A 26,662-nucleotide genomic window follows, 5' to 3' on the forward strand; every position below is an offset into this window, starting at 1 on the left:
TCATAATACTGTAATTGTATTTAATGTCTTTACATTGCTTTGATTCATAGCATAAACAAGATCCACTATAGGAAAGGGTCATTGAAGGATCAAAACAATAGGAAGCTACTCCTACGAAGTTACATGTATGTACAAACCCTTGTACAAAACATTGTTACTTAGAACCTTTATAGCACTAGTTGTCCTCTGACCCAGTGATAGATTCCATAGTGTTAATTCCTAACATTTGGTTTTGCGAGACTAACACCAACACTAGAATCCTTTAATCCTTTAAATTCAATCTTTTGTTGGGTGCATGAACACTATCTCACATAGTGAAAGATTGCATTCTAGGGATTTTCCAGGGAATTTAATACAAGTACTAGCAAACAATCTTTAGTTCTATTGCATTTATTAGAATTTAGTCTTCTCTTAAGCATGTGTTATTTAGTTGTTAATTTCCAACAGTTGAATTTGAAATTTTGCATGATTTCTCAATAATTGTTGATAATATATTAGGATATATTAGTGTTTTAATCCCACGTATACTTTACTTGCATATCTATGTTTACGAACCCTGGCTTGATAATTTAATGTTGGAAATATAGGCATATTATTTTCCCAACATAGTCCAACTAGTAAATGTCCCAATTGGCTAAGAGAATCAATGTTTCCATCAAATATTCCCTTACTTCTCTTAGCATAACCAGATTTAGGGAATAATCATCCAACGTGCAGTTTTGTGCTCTTTTGTAGCTCAATAGAAATCTTTCCTCAAAATCTTATAAGGATTCATTGTCTCCTTGGGTCATTCGAAAGATCTCATCCCTTATGTCTATGACTTGACAATAATTCCTAAATATTTTGTTGAATGCTTGTTTCATTTTCTCACAAGTGGTAATATTGTTCCCTTCAAGGCTCATGAGCCATATTAAAGTTGCATCCTTCAAGGTAGATGGAAGTATCTTTAGTCATGCATACCATGGCAAACTCAAATAGAAAAGTGTCGAGATCTAGTATGGTTAATCCACAGAAGTGGTAAGTACAAATGGATTGATGTTTTAAATTCTAGTTTGTCCATTGGTCTACCTGATATGAAAATAAAAGACCTCATGTTGGTCTCATTTTTTAGCCATTATATGATGGGATGGGGAGCTACATCATTCTTAAAGGTTTTTAAATAATCTAATCTGCTCTCCAAAATAATTTTCAAATCTCACTATTCTGAAAGGTAATGCTTTACAATCAATTGACTATTGTTGATTGCTACTTAGAGGCTCAGAAGTGTAGATTTATGGTAAAAAAATTCATTATCTCTAAGCCTATGAGGCATGCATTCTCTTTTTTCTAAAAGAAAATTTTATCTTTTTCTATGATAAGAATAAAACAAAGATTGCAACTTTGACACCTCCTTAGAAACAACAGCGAAAAGTGATGTCCCCCTGTATTATAACAACAATAATGTATCCCTGAGGGTCTCAGTTTTAATATGAAAACCTAGGGTTCCTACAAACTTAAGAGGTATCATGCAATATGTATATAATTTACAGTTTTTCCTTTTTTTTAATGCATTCTAATCTATGAGATCTATGACTTTCTTGATCAAGTGAACAAAGGGTAATGTTAATTAGCTATCATTTTGATTGGCCTAGCCTTGTAAGAGGTGAAGATTCAAAAATAAAAGTGCATGAATTATAGAATTAAAGTTGCAAGAAATCAAAGGAAATAGAGTTGCAGAAGTAAAAGTGTTGGAAATAAAAGTTGCAAGAATTCAAACTACACTATTGGACTTCAAGAAACTACTCTATGTTGCAAGGAAAACAATGCTATAATAATGTTGTAGAATAGTAAAGCAATCCACTGAGAAAAACTTAAATAAGACAATTTGAGATCCTACAGGAAATCCTATAGTTATGTGAACTTCTTTCTCAATTCCTCCTTATTCATTTAGTCATGCTAAATTGACTAATTGAGATTATCTACAAATAATCAACATGAAATCTTAAATAATCAAGCAAAAACAATGTTCTAATGTCTCCTCTATAGGAAACATTGTATTCCTACAGGAAGTTATGTAATTCTACAAGAAACCCCCAAGATGATATAAATGCAGCAAATCAGTAAAGGAAAGGTGATATTAGACATATGAAACTAATAATAGTTTATGGAAACTAAGATCAACACTTGGCTAATAAGAAATTCTCTACAAGCATCTATAGGAATATGAAACTATGTCAATATCGTTATACACCAAACATAAATTATAAAAACTTATAGAAACATGTGGAAATAAGGTACAATAAGGATTACAAAGTGCTTTTGGGTGAGCCCTCCCCAAGGTGCTCAATCACCTCAAGCAAAACCAACTCAGGAAGCGTGAAAAAATATCTATATTTTCATTAATAGAAAATTGTCATTAAAGAAAATGGAAATGTAGCAAATGGGAAATCTACAAAGTAACAATAGATCCTTCTCCACAAGAAATATTTCCTTTTGCCTTGCTCGAGTTCCCCTTACACAAAATGTGAGGAAGCAGTATCCTCAATAGGAGGGTTGTGTTTTTCCCTCCAAAATTCCATAGAATCATAGTGGTTTCCCCTAAGGCTTGTTACACAACCACCTTGCCTTTAAATGTTGATAGCTTTGATTTTCTGGTAATCCTACAAGTTTATATTGACAACCAAGGGAAAAATGCCCCTATCTTCATGGTAGGTTGTTGGTGGCATGTTGGAGGAACTCATTTACCTTCAAAAACTTAACCACGTTAGGATGTTAAGGTTACCAAAGGTCACAAATGTCATCAATATGGTTAAATCCCCTAGGCACACATTTCAACATAAGAAATGACATGTAAACCATAAAAATGCACAATAATCAAGGTTGGAAGTACATGCATTCCTAAGTGACAAAGGTTATAGATGGGCCTTTAAATGTAAAATTCAAGAGCCCATCATACCTCATTTCTTAGATGTTTGTGCATCCCTGGGAAAAATTATTTTTTCAATCTTCTTGATCCTTGAGTTGTTGCTCCCTTCTCTTTTTAAACTTGTTTGGCATCCCATGCTACAAACTTATGCAACTCTCCTGATAAATAAAACCCAACTGCATTCTTTATTTCCTTCCATTCCCTTTGGTCTTCTTCCTAACCGTTGTGTTTTTTCATCCTTAGCAATAGTGGGGGATAGAACTCCAGTGCAATTCATTGTATTCCCATTCTCTAGATTATCCTCTTGTAATGTGGGATCCTAGCTAAAGCATTATTCAGCCTAGCAGGTGTGTGGACTTATCTCAGCTACAGGATATATACTAGAGCTTTCCATCTCCTATGGCATGTTTATATGGTTTCATCGCCTAGCATTCTAACCATACAAATCTTTTGTTAGCATACTGGTATTCTTCCATGGGTGGATAAGTATGTACATGAGTTCTAAACATTTTATTTACAGCTAAAAAGGGCTTGTCTTCAGGAATGTACAATTCGGTTTCAGACCGGGGTGTACTGGTAGAGGTAGAAGGTTGTTCTTCTGGTATAGTGAGTTGTTTATAGAAGGACCTTCTTCCACTTTGGATTGGACTTTCTATTGGTATTACATGTTTCTCTGGCAAAACTATTGGCTTAGGAATTCTTGGGTAAATAGACTGATTAGGAATAATTTTTACCCCCCCATCTTCAAGAGCCAATATTTTGCTTCAAAGTGGAAGATAGCCTCCTCTCTTTGTTTCCAAATTGGAGCCACTTGTTGGTCTTGCTTGAGAATGTTGTGAGATGTACTAGTGGTTAATGGTTGGCGTACTTCTACTTTTTCCCATAATGGTGTGGTCATCTCCATTTCCAATGCTTTCTTTACTTTCTCAACCATCATTTCTTAGAAGTCAGACATCCCCCACATGGGGGTTTGGATTCCATGCTCGTGATTTAGGAAGTATGATATTATGTAAGTAAAATTCACATAGTATAGCTTTCTTCTCCATGCTACCATTGGTGAAAATCCTAATGAAGTCCTTTGGTCTTTGTAGCTAAAAAGTTTTCTTGTTATGATAAACAGGGGATCTGGAATTTGCACCATTGCTCCTTCAAGAACGGATTGTAAGTCCTAGTTGATTATATGCAATTAGGCATCTCTAAGGATAAGCGGGCCATGACCCCTAGATTAGCCTCCATTCTCACTAAGTAACCATTGGCAATTGTCTTGGTTGATTTAACTTGCTACAATTGTTGTCTCATTTGTTTGTTTTCTTTCTCTAAATGTTCTCTCCTACAAGTTTCTTGTTGTTTGAGGTGTGCATGTCTTCTTTGAGTTGGAAAAACTCACCCTCCATCTTTCCCACATCTACAACCCATTTATTTGCTGTGATCCCCTTCCACCTATTTGTTTGTATATTTTTCTTCTCAATCGTTGGTGTGGTATGGGTTAGGGGGTGATCTGGTCATACTTGTCCTTGAGGAGGTAGTGTCAAGGATTATGGTTGCATCTAACTTCCTATAGAAGGGCCAACCTTCTCTGTAGGTTGTGGTTCTTGTCCCTCTATGAAGGTTTTGGTCTCTTCAAATTATTGAGGATGTGGATGAAGAGCTTACTCTTGTTGGGCATAAGATGTGTTGTGGTCATAGTTGTCCCTGAGGAGGTAGTCTCAATGATTATGGTTGCATCTAACTTCCTATAGAAGGTCCAACCTTCTTCGTAGGTTGTGGTTCTTGTCCCTCTATGAAGGTTTTGGTCTCTTCAAATTATTGAGGATGTGAGCGAAGAGCTTACTCTTATTGGGCATTACGCAGCTTGAATGTTTGTGGTTTCCTTTCCTGTAATCTATCTTGGACTGTTTTCTTCTTTGTTGTTTCAAGTAGTTTCTTTATTTTCTACATTGTTTCCTGTTGTGGTTATCCTATTTATTATAGTGGCTCAGCTTCTCCTTGCAAAGTGTCTCCTCATTTTTTTAGTGATCCTTCCTCAAATGATTTCTTCCTCCTATTATTTCTTCCTCAGACTCATCTTCCTGTGACTCTTCTTGTTTGTTAAGAGATATATTTTAATGTGATATATATGTTATGATTTTCTTTTATCTAAAAAATTGTTTGTACTTTATTAATAAAAACAAAATTACAAAATAACAAATTGAATTTTTTTTTTTAACTTTTTTCTTATTAATTGAACCACCATTTTAATGTTTGAACTCATTTACGAACACATCCCCATTAATGAGCTCTATATTACATTTAATTTTTTATTAATGTTTAATTGAGCTGACATGTAAATGTTTACAAACATTTGCACCACTACAACATCGCCCCCATATTGGGTTGTAAAGCATCGTTAAAAAGGTGTTTATTATAAATAAAAGTGGCATAGCTATTAAATTGGTTTGGCTGTTACCCTATCTAATATAATTGAGTTTTAAGTATAACATTTTTTCAATAGTTTGATTCAAATGCTTATTTATTATAAATAAAAGTGGCATAGCTATTAAATTGGTTTGGCTGCTACCCTATCTAATATAATTGAGTTTTAAGTATAACATTTTTTCAATAGTTTGATTCAAATGCTTATTTATCTAGTAATTGATTTTCAGCAAGTTTAAGCATCAATATAAACTACCTGAAAAATAATAAAAGATCGGAGGGTAACAAAATTAGTAACAAGCAAGAGAAAGATTCAATTTGCCCTTCAATCTCTTCCATTTCACCAACTTGAGTGCAATTTTCTACAGTTATAGCTAGAATCTGAATATTTCAACCAAAAGAATATCATAAATACATTTTGAAAGAACTTCAAACATAATAATAATTATAATAATAATAATAATTTAATTTTAAAGTCACGGCCAAGTTAGATGCCAAATTTGTATACGATACCCCCTTGTTTGTGAAACAATGGACCCAAACACAAGTGTACATACTAATATACATATATGAACATCACCTAATAAGACAATTTTGAAAATAAATCTTAAACTCTAATTATTCAAATATGAACCCAAAAAAATTATCTAAAATATTATAGACTCATAACCACCCTGCAACTATATATTCAAACAAACACAAACATGTATATCAACATCAAGTATATTAGTATGGACAGATAGATAGTGAAAATGCACATCTCTAGATTTAAAGCATATAAAAATGCCTCAATGGATTCATGAAGAGATTTCATCTAACTCAAAAGCATATGAAAATACATATTTAGATAGATAGTAAAAAGGTACATTTTTAGATTTAAAACATATGAGAATACCTCGGTAAATTCATGAAGAAGTTTCATTTACCTTAAATGATATAGTCAAATAAAAACATCCTCTAATAAGATAATTTGAAAATAAACCTTAACATATATTATTCAAATATAGAAAAAATCATTTAAAAAAAAAATATCTAAAATATTATAACTCATAATCACCATATAACTATACATTCAAACACATGCAAACATGTAAATCAACATCAAGTAGCTATACTCCTATGAATACATGCAAACATGTAAATCAACATCAAGTAGCTATACTCCTATGAATGGATAAATAGTATAAAAAAAGGGGTACGTCTTTAAATTTAAAGCATATGAAAATGCTTCAATGAATTCATGAAGAAATTTCATCAAGTAGGTATATTCCTATGAATGGATAAACAGTAAAAAAAAAATTACATCTTTAAATTTAAAGCATATGAAAATATTTCAATGAATTTATGAAGAAATTTCATCAAAACCTAAATCGTATATTCAAATAAGATAATTTTGAAAATACACCCTAATAAGATAATTTTGAAAATAATTCTTAACCTATATTATTCAAACATGAAAAGAAAAGAAAAAAACATTTTAAAAAATATTTATATCTACAATATTATAAGAATTCATAAAGAGATTTCACCTAACCTGAATTATATAGTCATTTGAGATACACTACTTATATCCAATACATATAGTGAAATATGACATAGCACTACTTATATCCAATACATAGATATCGGAACTTCTAAAAACAGTTGGTCCTCAACGTGCACCTTGTTATCCAAGAAATCTACAAGCACCTCCAAGAAGATGCAAAGACAATACAGGCGATGATGCAAATAATAATGATTCCACGTTACAAAAATGTATTCCCCACAGAAGCATTACAACCTATGAAAAAAAACTCAAAACCCTCTTCAAACATTGTGCCTTTAACAGTTGGAAAGCGTTTGAATTTCTTTGACGGTAACTTTTGGAACTGAGGTTGCTTCAAATGTACCTTTTCCCAGCAACGGAATGCTCCGAGTAAAGAACACCGCTGTAATCACCACGACGACTGAAAACTCCAGGGACTAAGAGAACCACTTAACACATCATTAATATCTTTCCCAGGCAACTCCAAAAATTGGAAATGGAAGACAACATTAAACTGTCACCACCTGGGATCGAAAACTGACAACCTGTCTGGGCTGCCTTAGTTTTCTCTTAGTTACTAACGATTTTCTTTCAATGCAATAAATAAATAGTACTGAATAATGGGACTATGAACATGTATTGAAGTTAATTCTAATACAATGTAAATAAAATCTTCATGTAACAGGGCCTATGTTTCAGTGGCTCAAGCTATGATGTTATTGTTTCACAAAATGGTGTGACGTATCCCAGTGAATAAGTCAAACAGTCAACTTTCAGCGTGTTGGACTTTCCAACTCCATGTGCTACTAAGATTCTACTGCAGCAACATGGTTCTTGCAATAGATGCTTGTAATAGTATGGTTTACGACGGGAAAGCATAGTAGTAATGTTCTTTTGTAATAGAAGCTGTTTGTGAGAAATTCTTTAGGAGACTGTGTATCACCAGTAGAAAGAACGACGTGTTGTGATTTATTTTCATAAACTATTTGAACACTAGTTCTATATATTAGGAAATAGAATCATTGATGAATAACATAAATTTCCGTCACATCATGCAAAATCCATCAAGGGATAACTTAAAAGTACCTAAAATAGCTAAGCCACATGTTTGAGGACTGCACCCATACAACAGTTTGATCAAGTTTTACATCAAAGCGATTCAAGTTCCGTAGACAAGAACTTCCATTATTGAAAAGCTTTGGAAATATGAGAATAACAAAGTGATGTCCTCCCTGCTGTGATTTCATATATGAATTATAGTTTATGTATTTCAATTTCAATAATGAACTGAGCCAAATAATCTAGAATACTTCCCAAAACCAATTTGTGCGATGGGAAACAAGTCCAATTTTCAAGGATACGACTCCAGACATATACAGCCAGTCTAATTGGACAAAACAAAGTTTATTTTTCGGTCACATCATATGCACCATCACATTAAGCATAAGCATATACAGTAGTGTAAAAATACATATTATTGTTGTTGACTAGGATTGCGTCTTTGAAGAACAAATGATCCTATAATTATGGCAATTCCTGTGATTGCTAATGTGACAAGCCAACGACGCTGCGAGGTATCTCGTGGCTGTTCCCTAGGAACTCTCCGAGACAGTTCTGCTGCTGGTGAGCTGTGATTATTTTCCCCATGCTGCTCTCTGAAGCCACAAATAAATAATGGAAACATAAAGATCGAAAATTTATAGGATCTAACCATAAGAAACATTTTCTTATATAAAAATCAAATCAAAAATATCATCCTCAAATCCATTAATCACTTCTGAACCTGGTAGTCGTTAACTATTTAATTAAACAAAATCATAGAAAATAACAAAATGTGTGTTGCACTATTATTGTGAAAGAATTAATCTACTGAATCAGCGGGATGAAATTAATTAGACAAATTAGTTTCAGACCATTCTTGTTATAGTCGTTGATAATTACAAGCCGGAACAAAATATTAATTGCAGAGAAATAATGACACAAGATAACACGGACACACTCAGATAAAGCAAATATTTACATTGCAAAACCCTGATAGTGTGTCAACAAAACATCCACGGAGCAAGGTTTCGGTATTTTTATTGTTCAAAAAACAATATTACAATCAAACTTAGAACACGTTCACTCTTTCAGGACCATAGATCTATATCAAACTTTGTACTGTTACAAATGTTACATGAACCACCACCGTTATACAAACTACCAAAAAATTTGCAAGTAAATTTTGGTTTTTACAATATAATTTTCTTTAGATTGTTGTCACAATTTCAACAATCTCCACCTGGACAAAAATCTACTTGATATCTTGCCTGAGCCAAATGCCACCAGAGTCTCTAACAGTACAGGTTTGTAAACATGTTTGCACAATGTTCCTTGAGTATGGACTTTCTTAAGAGCTAATCCATCTCCATCAATAGCTTGTCTTACAAAATATAATTTAATATCAATATGTTTAGTCTTCTATGATACGCTGTATTGGTAGCCAAATGAATAGCACTTTGACTATCACAGAACACATTCACAATTTTTTGCATTCTTTCAAAATTGCCCAAAAAACCCTTTAACCAAATTGTTTCCTTGCATGCATGCGAGGCATTAATAGATTTTGCCTCAGTAGTGGATAAAGCAACTATTTCTTGAAGCTTTGACATCAAACTAATAGATCCTCCTACAAGAGTAAACACATTACCTAAAGTAGATCTCTTGTCCAAATCACCTACAAAATCTAAATCAACATAATCACTACAACTGTTAAAGGCAATGCAATAATCGTTTGTGCCTCTAAGATACCGAAATACCCATTTCACTGTTTTCCAATCCTCTTTTCATGGATTTGCCATGTATCTATTCACAACACCAACTGCATGTGAAATATCTGGTCCAATACATATCATCGCATACATTGAACTTCCTATTGTACTAGCATATGGAACACAGGGCATTTAATCATTTTCTTCTTCACTTCCAAGACATAAACTTGAAGAAAGCTTAAAATGAGAAGCTAAAGAGATATTTACAAGTTTCACACTATTCATACCGAATTTCACAAGTATTCTCTCCATGTACTTCTGTTGAAATAACCTAAGCTTAACATTTTTCCCATCTCTGTGTATTTCTATGCCCAAGATTAGTTTTCCAGCTCCTAGATCCTGTTGAAATTCTAAGGCTAGTGCAGTAGAGTACAATTTTCGGCTAGGTAATTACTTCCTAATGATTTTAAACCAGTATTTTATGCCACTGCTATCATTGAATAATTACACTTAGGAAAATGTCAACATTAAATGCAACGGAAATGGTAAAGATCACATAAAGACAGTCATGCAAAAAAAGACAATATTTTTACCATGGGAAATCCAACCCTGGGAGGAAACCTAACAATTTTTCTTAGGATAAATTATTCTTCAGCAAGGTTTACAAATCAGCAATTTGTCTAGAAATATGTGCCAATAATCCAAATCAACCAGTCAAACCTGGTCAAAACATATGTTGATCAACACTGGTCAAACCAGCGAAAAATCAGAAATCCAACACTGGTCAACTTGACCTGGTCAAACTTCAGCTCTACGATCAACCCTGCAATCTGTGGCAACAGTCTACATGTGCGGCCCTCCTGCGGTCAACTGGAGCTTGGTCAACTCTGTTCAACTCAGTCTACAAACAGCTAAGTCAACTCTAGTCAAAGTTCGGCCAACCAGAGATCAAACTTGCTGGTCAAAATCATGCTCACACATGCGGCCTCAAGAAGATGAATAGAAATGATGAAGAAATTGAGACTTGCTCTACATTGGTCTCCAAATGAGGTGTCTTAACATCTTATTTATACTCGTTCAGGGGTTGTGGCAACCCAAGGGACATGTCCCTTCACAGGCTGGCTAACTTGACCTTTTCCTGGGCCAACTGTCTCAATAAAAATAAAGTTTACATAAATTTTCCTAGGGCCGACTTGGAGACCCTCTGGTCATGCGGGAATACTTCCCGATGCTACACAAAAATCAACACCCACTGGCTGTCTAGAAATTGAGAAAATAAGGGCCTATGATTACTTTTGTGGGTCGCCCTAGCATTAGACTGTGCAAAAGTATTGAAGGGGCCAGGATTATGGTTGTTGCTCCCTTCATCACTAGTTTTGTTACCAACATTCAAACCATTAGCAACATTGTCACTCAGATTGTTTATAGTTTGGATGAGTTGCATCATTTGTTGTTTCCCATGGGCCATCCATTGTTGCCCTTGCACTAGCAGATTGGTTATTATTGTCTGCCCATAGATTAGCACATGCAAGTGTTCATTAGTACCAAGTCCTCCTCATCCTTCCCTATCCCCCATAGTTGAAAGGTGGGTGATCCTCTTTCTTCTTACTGTAACATTGAATATATCTCTAGGAAACATACAAGACTCATGCCTTCACAAGTTGGCAGGATGCACGGCTCTGATACCATTGTAATATCCTAAGGGACTCTTTGGCCTTAGGGTTTCTATTATGGCTAGGGTTTCCTTCAGAAAATTATCAACAGTGGTGCACATTCATAACAGTATGCAGGCATCAATATAAAGATGCAACAACATTACAATTCTTCAATGGAATCACACAGACTTAGGGCTAACTACCCAATGAAACAAAGAATATACTCAACCAATGATGCACAGTTTACTACAACTATATTTTTGACAGTAATTATGACTCTTCAACAAAACTACCAAAGTTAGGGCCAGCACCCACCAGTTCAATACTTCCCTGCAATATCACAATTTAGCAAGCCAACATTTAACTATAACTATGTGATAACATTCAATCTAAACGCTTCTATACTACTTCACTACCTAATGTGTTGATTCTACTTACTGTGTCACGGGTCCGGCTGTCCTAGAATAATCCATAGGCTTAGTGAACAGGGGCCCGACTGCCATTTCTGATTGTACCCATAGCTTGTTGTCAAGATACAGTTACAAAATGGATGTTGAAATGAGGGAGGTGAATGTTGTAGGGTGCAGTTGCCCTACTGTGGTTACTTGCAGCCCTAAGAGGGTCGAATTCAAGGTTGCGACCTCCAAAATTAATCTCAGACTGATGTCATCCTGTTTATGTCTCTTATAGTGCCTTCGTTGACCTCATCAGAGCTCGTATACCCTTAAGAAATGCCCTATAAACTGTGGAAAGGTCCCTCACTAGCCCTAGCTAGCTTCAGTGCCTTAGTACAACTCAAACAAGACTCCTAGTGGTCTGCGACCTTTGTTGTTTGGCTTGGGTGCCTCAAGGAGGCCCTACTACGGCTCAATCCTCCTTAACCGAACCTCTGATGAACCCAGTTCTTCGTTGTTTGAGAGAAACTCGTTGACCAGATGAATGACTTAGAAAGATGCCTCCAAGGTCGGTCCTAACTTCGAAGTACTTCAAGCTGATTTGTTGTGCCAGAACAAAGAAAAGAGGTGTCTAGGTAGGGTGGGATCAGCTCCATTGAAACTAGACAAGGGATTAGCTAGGGTGGGATCACCTCCACCGAAACTAATCAAGAAGAAGGGGTCTTAAAACCCTCAGAGCCTCAGCTCAAGAAAATCAGAGATATTCCAATCCAAATCGATGATGAAAATGTGATTTCAATTCTCCTTTATTTATAGATTTCCTCATGGGGTTCCTCAAATGTGAGGGGTTGCAAGTGCAACCCCCAATTTGGGCTTTTTGCCCCAGCTACCCCAAAATTTACCCAATGTTGCCCCAAAACATTGGATAATTGGGTTCCCCCCTTTATTAAAGACTATAGCCTACGGGGTTGGATAGGCTATTCCATCCTCCCGTGGGCAATTAATCCATAGGGGACATTACAGACTCCACTCAAGACAGCAGAGTTGTGGCCAAGTACAACTCATAGGTGAATCCAGTACAGCAGATTACATCAGTGACAAAACAGTTGGAATGAAAAAAATTATTTACTGCAGAAGCTTGATTAAAATTGCACGGACTGCAAAAATTCACAATGATGAGGGCATGTGACAAGGATAGTCTAAAATCTATATATACTGGGGCCCTCACATACATTGGCCACTCAGGATACTGTTTAATCCTCTTTTATTTTTAGCCTTTGGTAGGTTTATTTCTCTGATAAGGTCAGTAGTAGATGTCAGAGTAGTCTAAACATGCTATGATTTGAACCTTTTACGATCATCCTTTTCCAACCATTTTTGCCAAATTCCGGCTAAAATTGCTATAATAGCATATTTCAATTATTGAGATAGCACAATCTGGGTGCACTGAAGATTTTTTAGGGTAGTGAATCCACTTTTGCAAAAAAAGTGCAAATCCAGCAATGAAGTATTGCCGGATTCTGCTGAAATTGCCAGAAAAAAGTCCAAATCATAGAACATTTAGACTCATCCTTAAATATCCTGGATGGAATTACAATTTTTAAAGATATACATAACAAATTTACCAGACTTTTCTAATTTCGGTTATGTTACTATGAAAAATTTTACACATTGCCAGCAGGGCATTAGTTCTCTACTGAGGTCAATGGAGTGTTAAACTTTCATATGTTCTGCCCCACCCATATGGCATGAGTCTCAACAGTATGAAGACCAGGTGAAAGTCCTGTGCAATTTTGGCAGAACAGATAACCCTTAGATCTGGCACCACAGCCAAACGAATTCCACTCCTTGCAGTGCATCTCCTTCGAGCATGTTTCCTGAAGCGCTTTTGCTCTTATATACTATGGCAGATGTAATGAATTTGAAGGAATATGAAATCTCTTATGATCCAAGGATTCTCTTTAAACCTTTCTAATTTTCAGCCTTCAGCATGATTACTTCAGCCAATAGGGGCAGTATAAAATATCCTTAATGAATAAACCTACAAAGTTCAAACTATTATTGCAGGCTGTGAGGAGATCATGGCACTCATATGAGTTTGAAAGTTTGCATGGACATTTAACTAGATGTAATGCTTCAGAATCTAATTTTGACCTTCCACCTTTTGAGAGAAACATTGATATTTGTCTTTCTAAGAATGCTTATACTCTAGCTGTAGATAGGCTATATAAACATACACTAGTAGCTAGGCCATCATTAAAAACTGAGCAAAAGATATAATTGGGAACCTCACAGCAGACATGTTGGTGTTAGGAATTTTCTAAAGGTTTTTTCTTGCTTTAGTTCAGAAAGGAATCACATTGGATCAAAGTCTTTAAGTGCAACCAATATGGCTTCAGAACTTTATCTGTATTCTCCCAGTGAAAAAATTATTTTCAATTGATAAATCAGTTAAAAGGTGGCCTGGTATGAGGAGAAATTGCAGGCCTCCCCTTGCTGATATCACAGTTTTGGTTAGTTTAGCTTCCCCCTTAGGAAGTTTATATGCTACAAACCTCAAAGGCTCGTTTCACTTTGCTCCACTAATTACCTATACGTCAAAATGGAACTCTCCACCAATTTAAAGGAAACCGTGATATCATGGTTGGTGAGTGAAGATTCACCCAGAGAATGAACTATATATCAAATTTCCCTATTTGTTTCAGTTACCAAAGTATGGATCATAAGAGTAAAAACATAAAACTGTCCCCTAAACATCCCCTAAGCTTCAAAAAAAATTATTTACCTTGAAGAATCCCCAGTGTCATCAGAATTTCCTTCATGGAACTGTAAATCATGAGCTAGCTTTTCACACAATCTCACATACTTGCTGCACGGATTACAATACTCTGTTCTATTCCCACAGATGTTCTGTAATAAACATGTACACAAAATATTAAGCCTGTCAATCCTGAAAAGGTCTCCACATAGTTCTTTTAGAAATCCAATTTGATACTGAATTTACCTGTTGGCATATCAATGAAATAGACCTTACCAGATGTTTATCAAGATCAACAGCTGGCAGTGGAAACTCGCAATAACCACATGCGACAATTCTATGAAGACACTTGTCACGTTCATGGATGACTAGTAATTCACGTTCAACGGATTCGCCACACTGTGAACAAGATACCTGTAAAGGTGAAGCACATTAAAAGTGAGAAACTGAAACTAATATTCATATTGATGGCCACTAGGTCCAAGGAACTAGTTACATTCTTCAAGAGAAGCCCACAAAGGAAAAGCAGGTGTACAAGAGCAGCACCCTTTATACTTATTATTATTTTATATATATTTATGTCCATAACATTGCATTCTCCCTTTAGAAATGGTTTGTCCTGAAAGCATATTGATGAAAAGGCTTAATATCTTTTTCTTTATCTTGTAATGTCTTTGCATCTTTGTCTTGATATCTTTTCTTGGAGTTGTCATCTTCGATGATACAAGGCGATACAAATCTCCGAGTGCTAAACAAAAATGTCAAACTGAAAAATGATCTAACTATCCCAATTCGATCCTCTAATGAACTTTGCACTTATTTGATATCCAAGATGAATTGTTATTATAAGACTCAGTTGTGCTGACATCAATACTCTTGGGAACATAAGTCAGTTGTTTCTATCCTGAGTTAGATGGATACACTAACCATTTGAGATGTTTTCTCTTATGATATGGATGTCGATTAAGGAGTTCTTGTGACCTGATTTTCCCTTATCCTGCTTGTAATGATTTCTTGATTTACTTCAGGTATATGATTTCCTTCAAGCATTGATGTTGCTTCATTGATCGTTGGATCTTCACTTGGAATTTCCATTGTTTGAACTATAGCATTCAAGCATGTTTTCATTTCAATTAGATTGGGATTCTTCTGAATTGTGATCAATGTTGTGAAAATCATGATCGGGATTAAATCGGCGCAGGGAACAAATCGGAAAAAATCGGGAAAAAATCGTTTGGTACAAATATATTCATTTTTTTTCAATTTTTTTAATATCTAAACCATCTACAACATAAAATAAATACATTGACACATAAATATGATAAAAAAACTAATATAAAAAAGATGTTTAATATCATTTCTAGCGCTAAAATCACACATAACATTGAATCATGTCCTAAATAGTAAGTCCCGACTCCTGAGTCCCAACTCAGCCTCAAAATATCAACAAAAAATATGATAATGTATCTCATCATGTCATAATGTCATATACAATAAAATGAAAGTCTAATCCTATTGATTTCCTCTGCCCCTCTTGCGAGAAAATGCCACAGCTTTCCCTTTCCCTCTAGATGTAGATGCTGGTGCCCGTGCTGGTGGAAATGGCAGTGGAGTCTGATGTGCTCTAGAAGCTGAAGAACTAGAAGTAGGAGCTATAGGAGGTAGACCACATCCTCCACTGGTGGCAGTGGTAGCCCGGGCAGGCAGTGTCACCTCCTCCTCCTGTTCCTCCTCCTCCTCCTCCTCCACCTGCTCCTGCTCCTCCTCCCCCTCCACTACATCCTACACTAACCAATCATCAGCAGAATCCATGAGAGGCCTCTCGGCCTCAACCCTCCATGCAGCAGTGGTGTCAATCCCATCCAATGAGTTGCCTCGCCCACAATCGAAGATTTTAGTAGACGTAGACCATGTCATTAAGTCGCTGGGACTCCAACCTGTACAAAGATCATGAAATAATAATTAATAACTATAAAAAAAAAAATATTGTTTAATGAATTCAAAAATTTATTTGGAAATTTGCAATATTTTAAATTCTTAAGTGTTACCCTATTGTGCTTCTTGTTGTGTATTTTTTCAAATACACTCCAGTTGCGCTCACATCCTAAGGAGCTGCATGTTTGGCTAAGGATGCGAATGGCAAGCTTTTGCAGAAGGGGTACCCTGCCACCATGCATCTACAACAAAATTACAAATAAAATTTTAAATAAACATAAGAAAAAAAAAAGGAATTTGAAGAGAATGAAATTTGAAACAAAGTTACAAACTAAAAAATACCTGGCATTTTAATCGTCCTATCAATGATAGCCATCTCAAAGCCAAATGTGCCACCTGCCATCCTATATGTCTCAATTTGTTTAGAGATCTCTATACGTTGTTCTGGAGATCGCACCATCTTCTGGACACAGGATAAGAATCCATCCATGATCTCAGCATCAAAATCAAACTCACATGCATAAGAAAATGCAGGGTTCAGGAAAAGCCCAGCAGCATGAATGGGACGATGGAGTGTGTTGTTCCATCGCTCATCAATCACTCCCCATAGAAGGAGTTGTTTCTGAAACCCATCATCTCCCTTATCATCATAGTAGGTCCGAATGGCTTCTTTGGCCCTGTCCATGGCTTCATACAAATAGCCCATTGCGAGCTTCTCACCATCAACCAACCGAAGAACCTTTACCAAAGGTTCAGTAACGGTGCACACCTCCGCACTCCCGCCCAGAAGTCTTCCTGATATGAAACTAGTCTGCATACGGCCTCTCCTTCTGGTTTGCGGCTCATTGGCAAAGCACGCCACTCATCTGAAAGAAACATTCTCTTCACATCCCACATAGAAATCAAGAGGGATTGAAGAGATATGAAACTGGTGGCAAACCGTGTAATGGCGGGGAGCACCAACTCTTTGTTGTTGGTGAATCTTCTCATCAAGCTAAGCACAGATGTATGATTATATATAAATTTTGTAATGCTTTTTTATGAGTCAACAATATCTTTGACAAAGGGAATTTTCCCTATGTCCTCTAACATCAAATCAATACAATGGGCAGCACAAGGTGTCCAAAATAAAGTAGGATGCTTGTCCATAAGCATCCTACCAACAACAACATAATTTGCAGCATTGTCCGTTATGACTTGGACAACATGTTGTTCACCCACCTCCAAAATAAACACATCCAGCAAATCACATAAAGTTCTTGCATCTTTGATTTGTGCAGATGCATCAACAGATTTGATAAACATAGTCCCCTTGGGACAACTAACCAAGAAGTTTATAAGAGTTCTCCCCTTTTGGTCAGTCCAACCATCTGACATAACAGTGCATCCTGTTTGTGCCCATGATGCCCTAAAATCCTCCAATCTTTGGGTGCAGTCACGCTTTTCATTTTTAAGAATCCGGCCTTTGAAATCATGATAAGAAGGGATTTTGTACCCCGAGCCAACACTGGCAATAGCATCAACAGTAGGTTGGAAAAATGGATTATTCCTTACAACGCTGAAAGGAATATCACTCCAGAGGAGAAATTTTGCCATCAACTTGTCAGCTTGTTCTTTCTCAGTTCTTTTTAGCATTGAACTGATAGATGGCTGTGAACCAGGTGTGATTCGAGGAACAAAAAATGATGATGCAACTACCGGATTGGCTGATGCTGCAGTAGAACCAATGCCACTTGGCCCACTTCCTTCAGCTGACCTTTTTAGTTGCCTTTTGAGTTCTTCTTTGGCCTCTCTATTCTACTCTAAAGTTTCCAATGCTCTCATGGCTCTTTGGATAAGTTCAGCAGTTGTATTTGTACAAGGCTCCACATCATGTCCAGGGATTTGTGCAAGGTGAAACTTCAACCTGTACACCCCCCCAGACATCTCCTTTCCACACAACTTGCAACTCAAGTTTTGTCTATCATTCAGAGCATCAGGTACAACATATTCCCAGAAAGGATCCAATTTCCTTGGCATGTTTGTTTTTGAACTTTGAAGTTGCAAACTTGAAGTCTTGAATGGTGTTTTGGTGCAGTTGTGAACCTATGGGAAAATAAGGATTAGGATTACAATTTAGCATTTACAAAATTACAAGTTACAAATTTACAAATTACAATTTAGTATTTTAATTTTTAATTTTTAATTTTTACATTGATGATTGTACAATGAAAATCCAAGTTACCCGTAACCCAACCTAAAACAACCATTCCAAAGTTCAAAGTTTCAAGCACAAATTACCCAACCATTCCAAACCCAAGTTACCCAACCAAATGGCAAAAACAATGAAAAAAACATAAACAATGTTTAAAAAAAATGAAAACAAAAAAAAAATTGGTTCCCATAGTCATACCAAGTTACCCAACCCAAAACAATGAAGAAATACAAAAAATTCTTTAAAAACAATGAAAACAAAAGAAAAATGGTGCCCATACCAAGTTTCCCAACCAAAAACAATGTTTTTAAACAATGAAAACAAAAAAAAATTAATCCTCATACCGTTTCTATGGAGAAATCGGTGGTCTCCTCTTGATTTTCTCCTCTAAGCACTTAGATTTGGCTAAAAACCCTCTTCAGCTTGGTCTCCAAGAGCTCCTCCTCCCTCCGCGCGCGACTGTCCAAATGAGCGCATGAAAAACCCAAAAAAAACATTATAAAACCATGCTGTCGCGACCCCCGGCGATTTTTTAAGAAAAAATCGCGATTTTTTCGTTTTTATCGCGATTTTTTCAGTGAAAATCAGCAAAAAAAAACCGGCGATTTTTTCGTATATTTATCGCGATTTGATCAGTAGAAGGAAAAAATCGCGCGATTTAATCGCGATTTTCACAAAACTGATTGTGATATTATCAGGATCAAGGATCAATATCTGTTCTCTTTTCATCAACTTGGGCAATTACTTCTAAAGACATCGATGCTTCTTTTGTGATAAGTTCCAATTTGTTCTCCAATGATTCCTTATCATTTTTAAGTTTCTTAACTTTTGTAAGTAGATTTCGATTATGATGCCGAAGTGAAAGTCCTTCAGCTGAACTTGCCTTTCTGAATAGATGACCTGGGTAGTGGGAAGGGTGCAGCAGGTTTAGGGATGGTGATAGCTACAGCAAGGAGGCCGTACGCTCCACAGCTGGCGACGCACGGAGTTGAGTGTCAGGGTAGGGAGGGCACCTGGAGGGGAGTTGTCACGAGGATAGAAAGCGTTAGGAATGGTGAAAAGGGGAAACGGGGGTTTAGGGACTTGGGAGGATGGAGGCAGGTTTAGTCATTTGAGTTTTTTTCACCGCTGCGTTGCGACAGTAAGAGTCTGCACATGCCCGCAAAAGGAATATTTGTATTCCGGGATCTGGAGAGTTGAAAAACTGCGAACACCGGAAGGAAACATGGTCAACCAACGAGATGTTGTTGATCTGTACCCCAAGTCTGTGGATATTCTGTCGGTGTGGGGATTGGAAGTCATGGACCAAAACATTGAGAAGTATATTCATCCAGCTGGACTGCTAGGCGGGAAGAGATGTGGCTCGGGTGAGGGATGGAGACAAGGGAAAACTTTAGGGCTTCTGGAGGAAAGCCTTTGTCTGACTAAACAGGAGAGTTGGGGAACAGAAAAGGAGCTAGAAGGGAGGCAGGGGGAATTACTTCCAGTGATAGGCTGCACAGTGGGAGAAGCGAGCGTCTTCCAAGTAAGTAACCATCTCTCTAGCCCGCTCAAAGATTTTTACTCGGGAGGGTTAGAAGACATTGTTATCAGTTGTGGGTTTAAGGGGCAGGAAGGGTTGAAATCTTTCCTTGTGGAAGATTTGGGATCGACAAGAGCCGTAAGAGGGTTTCGATTGGATAGCACAATTGCATGCAGAAGCCCTCTGCATGTACAAAGAGGAGAAACCCTCAGCCAAGATGTGAGCCCATTCTTGGAGTTTCCAAGGTTAAATGGACAGGGGACGACTCTGAGTGGGGTTCGGAAGACTTTTGAGGCGGGGAGGGGGGAATCTGTGACCAACAGGGGGTTTCTCTTGCTCCTCCCATATCAACGGACCGGGAAGGTTTTATTGGGGCAGAGGGTTGTTCAAAAGCAAGAGAGACACCACATCTGGTGGGAGAGGAAGGTCAAGCAGGGGAAGGAGGTCTAAACAGCCTCATAAACACTTGGTCGAAGGGGCGTTCAGAGCCACTCCAAGTAGTAGCTATCAATGCGGAGGAGAACTCACCAGGGTTTGGGGAAGGGGGTGGCATAGGAAGATAGGGGAGAAGCAGAAGAAAAATAAGTTAATAAGGAAAAAAGAGATAACCGCAAATCTGGTTCTAAGAGTCGATCTCCAGATTGTCAAAGTTATGGAGGCAGCTGAGTTAACCTTGGTCGGTAGGGGAAAGGGGAAAAAGTATTCAGCAAACTACATTCAGGAATGGACAGTTAAATGTTGGCAGGAGGCGCCAGACAAAACCTATGAGGTATCAACCCTAGCTAAGGGTTGGTTCATGATTAAATTCGTCAGAAAGGAAGCACTGGAATGGGTGTTGGAAAGAAACTGGAGTTTTGGGAAAAGTCCAATCTTATTTAAAGGTGGAACCCTTTATTTGACGCTCAGAGAGAGAAGGTGGATGAAATCCCGATATGGGTAAGACTTCCAGGACTTCCTCCTTTTTTCTGGGTGGATTTAGTGTTCAGGGCAATCGGGAATAACTTGGGACAATTCTTGGAAGCCGACATGTCGTTTGTGCACACTGGTGAAAAAGGACTAGCCAGAATACTGGTAAGTCTAAATCCTAGGGAAGGGTTGGCAGAGGAAATCAATCTCAAATACAAGGACTTCTCTTATACTTAGATGATTGACTACGAACAACTGCCATTTCATTGCCATCGGTGTCATAAATACGGACACTTGGCAAGAGAATGCCCTCTGGGATTTAGAAGAAGAAGGCAGAGAAAGGAGGGGGGAACAAAAGAAAACCAAGGGGAGGAGGAACAGAAAAAGGACATCCCAGAAGCAAGGGGGAAAGGATGGAAGAGGACAAGATGCAGGTGGATGCTGAGGAAACAAAGGAAATGCAGATTGAGGAGAGACCAGGCCGAGAGCAAGAGCTTCAGGGGGAGACAATTCGGGCAGAGACAAAAGAGGGAGAAGGATTGGTTTTTGTTCATCAGTGGGAGGGTACAGCTCTGGAACCTATCACTTCTTTTAATACTTCCTTGTTGTCTTTTCTCAATTCTATGTCAAAGCCTGGTCCTTCCAGGCTGTTGAACTCAGAAAATCTCCATGTTAAAAATGTAAATGAAACACTAGATTGTATCATCACCTCCATCCCTGAGATTCTTCTGAACCGTAGTCCTGGGTCAAGTGTCGAGACTTCTAGTATGCCCTGTGCTTGTTCAGTGATGCCCCATTATAACCTCAGACCTCGTGAAAAGAAAATTATCCCTTGGGATGCGGTGGGGGGGTTGGGGTCACAACCTATATCGATTGGACCTCGAAAATCCAAAGGAAGGAAGACAAACATTTCAAAGGCTCAACTAAGAGCAAAGATCGACATAGCCGACGGGAAACAACTATCCATTTTAGGGGTGCTTAGAGCAGCGCAGAACCCCTCCCTTGTTTCCAAATGATCATTTTGTCCTTCAACTGTAGAGGGTTAGCTAGTACCCCTAAAAAATTGGCCTTGAAGGCTCTCATAAATTCCTATAATTCGGATGTGCTTCTGTTGCAAGAAACCCTTGGATCGGGTGAGGATATTAGTAGAGCTTTACACAAAATGTTGCCTGGGTGGGCATTTCAGTCACTGGATGCTAAAGGCAGATCTGGGGGTTTGGCTACAAGAGTGAAAGAAGGAAGGTTGAAGGTCCTTACCACATGGGGAGTTGATCAAGCTCTAGGCGTAGAGGTTTACTCTTTAGAGCTTTGCACCAATCTCTTAATTCTAAACATTTATGGGCCCTGTCAGGACAGGGCGATTTACTGGAACAATTTGTTCTCAAAATCATTCATGGAGAATCTGAATTTGGTTATAGGGGGGGATTTGAATTTCTCTCTGGGCCTATCAGAAACCTAGGGACCATCAGCACATGTCGACCCCTTGACTGATTTCTTCATGAATAAGATCAATTCCAGAAAACTGATGGACATCAACCTGATCAAGCCCAAGCCAACGTGGAGGAATAGGAGAACAGGGGAAGCAAGTGATCCAGGTGGATGTTGGTGGCCACGCACTTATCCCACTTGGACCCCACAACTGTCTCTTTCATTTTTTCAGTTTCCTTTCCTTAAGTGTAGCACAATTTACTATTTTTAGCAATTTTTGGGTCTTAAACTTCCGGAGCCGTTTTTAGGCCCTAAACGGCGTTTTTAGGGAAAACGGAGAGATTAGAAATGTCCCAAACGAACTTGCCTATTTGTTTTTGGCCTTCTCTTCGAGATCTTCGAAACGAGGTAAACAGAGATCGTATGCAAAAGTTACGACACCAGGAAGTTGATGTACCAATTTACACAAACGGAGCCCACAGTTTTGGCACTTCATCTCTTAGGGTTAGGTTTTTGGATGTTTAGGGTTTTCCATTGTTTCTCAACAATAAATAGGCCTTTGAGCCTCATTGTAAGACAATTCAGAGGCATGTAGCCGCCACATCTCTCCTCAGAGATAAGCTACCATCGCTCGAGCTAGTTTATTTCCATTTCTGTTTGTAAGCATATTTTAGTATTTTACATTAATGAAATGAAGTATTATTTTTGTTATATCTTTGTATTTATGATTATTTCTGTAATGTGTTGTGTTCCTGTTTGAATCTGGATCAGTGGGATCAGTGGTATCAGAGCGGTCTGCTCTTTCTCTGTTTTTCTTTGCATGTCCCCAACGAGGTCGGGATATAAGGAGTTAGGGCTTGAACTGGTCGAACCTTTGCAAGACCATCCTCGCAAATTCTGACGACCTCCCATGGCGGATGAAAAGAAAGACGAGGGGGCAGGAGATCCTATCAAAATCTTGCTTCAAGAGGCCCTTGAATGACAAAGGAACGCAATGATTGACAACTTTGCCCAGATCCTTCAGCGGCTACCCAAGAGCGACACATCTACTTCCAGCAGCGACTCTAAGGTACAAATTAACTTTGACATTCCCACATTTGAGGGTCAGATAGATGCAGACGCTGTAGATAAATGGTTAAATGTGCTAGAAGTGTATTTTTCTGTTCATGATTTTTCCGGCCGGGAAAAGATTACTTTCGCTCTTCTCAAAGCAGCCCCCCACGTCAAGGACTGGTGGGAAACCTACTGCGAGCAGAAGGATGAGAGTACGAGCTCACTATTTTCAGCCGCACCCACCTGGAATTCATTCTAGGATGCCATCAAGGAGCAGTACTACCCTGTCAAGAGCTATGAGGACAAATACATAAAGTGGACCACGCTGCGGCAGGGAAGGGACCAAGATGTGCCAGAGTTCAGAAATATTTTTCATACCCTTCGCACAAAGTTGGGTATCAAGGATTATGAGCTGTATTTGGTACTCAAATACTGCGGTTGCCTACATAGATACATCCAAGACGAGATGGAGTTCTTGAACATCTCCTCGCTCAGTACGGCATATCGATACGCTGTCATGATCGAGCAGAAGTTTAAATATAAGAAGCGAGACTTTGGATCTGCAAATCCAAAGAACAAAGGACAAAGACAAGGCGAGGTGACCCAGGGCAACTTGTCGAAGCCGCAAGAAAAGAACAACACCACGAAGTCAAAGAAGGACACGGGAAAGTGGTGTGATTTCCATAAGAGCCTCACTCATAACACAAGTGAGTGTCGAACCAAGCAGTCATTGGTGGCCGAGTTGAAGGCTTCAAAATCAGATGCATGTTCCAACCCTGAGTCAAAACCCGACAAGGGGAATGACAAAGGGAAGCAAATCATTGATGCAGAGCCCAGCGCCACTGTTGCCACCGCCAAGGTCCAGAAGAATGAGCCCGAAGATCCAGAGGAGGGGGAGCGTCTTTTCCACTCACAGATGTGGGTGAAGGGTTCATCGTTGCAATTCATTGTTGACAGTGGGAGCCAAAAGAACCTCATTTCAGCAGAGGTCATGAAGCGACTGGGACTACCAACCATACCACACCCGCAACCATACAACATCGGGTGGCTTCACCAAGGACGAGATCTCCGAGTCCGCCAGCAGTGTCGCCTTCCCTACAGCATCAAGCCCTTCACAGATGAGGTATTGTGTGATGTTGCACCGCTTGATGTTTGTGATGTATTATTAGGCCAACCATACTTGTGGAAGCGACATGTTGTGTATGAGTCAAGTGTTGGCATTATGAGACAAGTGTTGTCCTTGATGGCAAATCACACAGATGATAAATTATAGTGCGGCAAAGTTATTTTCATGTTCATGCACTTTCATGCAAAGAAAAGTTTCTTTCATGTAGAGAAAAGTTCATGCACTTTCATGCAGAGAAAAGTTTCTTTCATGTAGAGAAAAGTTCACACACTTTCATGCAGAGAAAAGTTTCTTTCATGTAGAGAAAAATTCACGCACTTTCATGCAGAGAAAAGTTTCTTTCATGTAGAGAAAATTTCACGCACTTTCATGCAGAGAAAAGTTCCTTTCATGAAGAGAAAAGTTCACGCACTTTCATGCAGAGAAAAGTTCCTTTCATGCAGAGAAAAGTTCACGCACTTTCATGGTTGGTTCATGGTATTAGTCCGACAGTTTTTGATCCTATGGTTTTGGTCCGTGGTATTGCATCCAAAAGTGTTGATCCCAAGTATTGGGTCCATGGTATTGAATTGTTATGGTTTTGGTCCGTGGTATTGCATCCAAAAGTGTTGATCCCAAGTATTGGGTCCATGGTATTGAATTGTTATGGTTTTTGGTCCGTGGTATTGTGAAAGGCCTAAGGCTATAAAAGAGGAAGGAGATCATTTGGCAAGGCATCTTCTGATTAATTGAATATCTGATAAAGTGCTAGATCTGGAATACGGTGATTGGGTTATGGTGCAGATCTAGATCTGAATAAAGAAGGAACCTGAGCTTTATAAGGCGGATCTACTGATGGGTCGAGATCTCCTTGGCGCATGATCAGATATGTAGATCTGATAGTCTGGGGTATGAGTAAAGTTTGAAAAAATGATCTATACCTGTAGGACCGCAGGTGCGACACGGCTGCAGGTGCGGAGGACTGCAGTCCAGGCACAGATCAGGTGCGGAGGTCCACAGGCGGTTTGCAGCAGCAGGTGCGGAGGTTCGCAGGCCCAGAAGCACCACAGGTGCGGAGTTTCGCAGACCCAGAAGCACCATAGGTGCGGAGGTTCGCAGGCCCAGAAGCGCTGCAGGTGCGGAGGTGCGCAGGCAAGCAGCAGGAGAAGGTGCGGATGTACGCAGGTTTTCTATTGGTGAAGTTGCGGATTTTTCATGAAATCTATTTAGCTGCTCCTGTTTATTATTGCAGTATTGTGGGATCTGAAGTGATGTCTGGGTACTGGTACTGTGTTCTGATAACAGCATTCTGAGAAGTGATTGACTGATTGATTATGTTCATAATGACTTATCCTTATATGATCTGATGGACTAGATCTGATTGCTAAGACACATATTATCCTTGTATATGTATTGATTTGGTGATTGGGTGATTCAGAAGATTGATTGATTATGTGCTTCAATGATATTTATGGGTCCAGTACGAAAATTGGATGAAACATGGCCTTTCAGATTATGTGTTGTGTTTCAAGTGTATCCAGTCTGAAAATGTATGAAACGTGGTACCCGTAGGAGAGAAGATTGTAGGCCGGCACCTACGTACTAGTATCTTAGCTAGTACAAGAGCTAAGGGGGTGGCAGCTCCCTTTCAGTAGCAGTTGAAAACATTGGAGCATTGTAGCAGGTAGCAGCCTACGTAATAGTAAATGGATTGGCTAGTACAAGAACTATGGGGGTTGTAGCTCCCTTCCAGGAGAGACTGGAAAACGAGAGAGGGTTGTAGCTCCCTGCAGGTAGAAGCCTGCGTACTGGTACAAGACTGCACCAATACAGAAATATTGTAAAAGGATTTTCTTATTAAGAAGAAGATTGAGATGACTTGCAGCGAGTGGTTTTCTCCCACATTGGGTTTCCACCTTATATCATGGTGTTCATGTGTGTGGCTTATGTGTGATGATCTGTTCTATTTTACCGCACCTGTTTACTGTTAATATGGTTGATAATGTTCTAATGCACTCATTGAAGATCAATTAACTGAATCATAAGTTTACTGAATATATGTGGGTATTCTTAACTGAAGCAGCATATATGACTCAGACTCTGGAAATGAAAAAGTTAT

The 26,662-nt window shown here is 38.4% G+C and overlaps 1 protein-coding gene across 1 annotated transcript in view; it reads right to left on the minus strand.

Annotated features, from left to right (window-relative positions):
* Positions 1 to 8,049: 8,049 nt before the first annotated feature.
* The window catches only part of LOC149224569 (TRAF-type zinc finger-like protein), an 85,563-nt gene continuing 66,950 nt past the window's right edge, over positions 8,050 to 26,662 (minus strand). Inside the window, exons 3-5 of the mRNA XM_089386162.1 lie at positions 14,677 to 14,814; positions 14,428 to 14,552; positions 8,050 to 8,497 (exon numbers count right to left, since the gene is read on the minus strand). Coding sequence (XP_089242288.1) covers positions 8,317 to 8,497; positions 14,428 to 14,552; positions 14,677 to 14,814 — 444 coding nt within the window. The 3' untranslated portion in view covers positions 8,050 to 8,316. The remainder of the gene's footprint in view (positions 8,498 to 14,427; positions 14,553 to 14,676; positions 14,815 to 26,662) is intronic.

The sequence above is a fragment of the Pinus tabuliformis genome, chromosome Q, assembly GCF_031772625.1.
Source record: "Pinus tabuliformis cultivar Carrire ecotype Pingquan chromosome Q, CPIR1, whole genome shotgun sequence".
In the NCBI taxonomy this organism is placed as follows: domain Eukaryota; kingdom Viridiplantae; phylum Streptophyta; class Pinopsida; order Pinales; family Pinaceae; genus Pinus; species Pinus tabuliformis.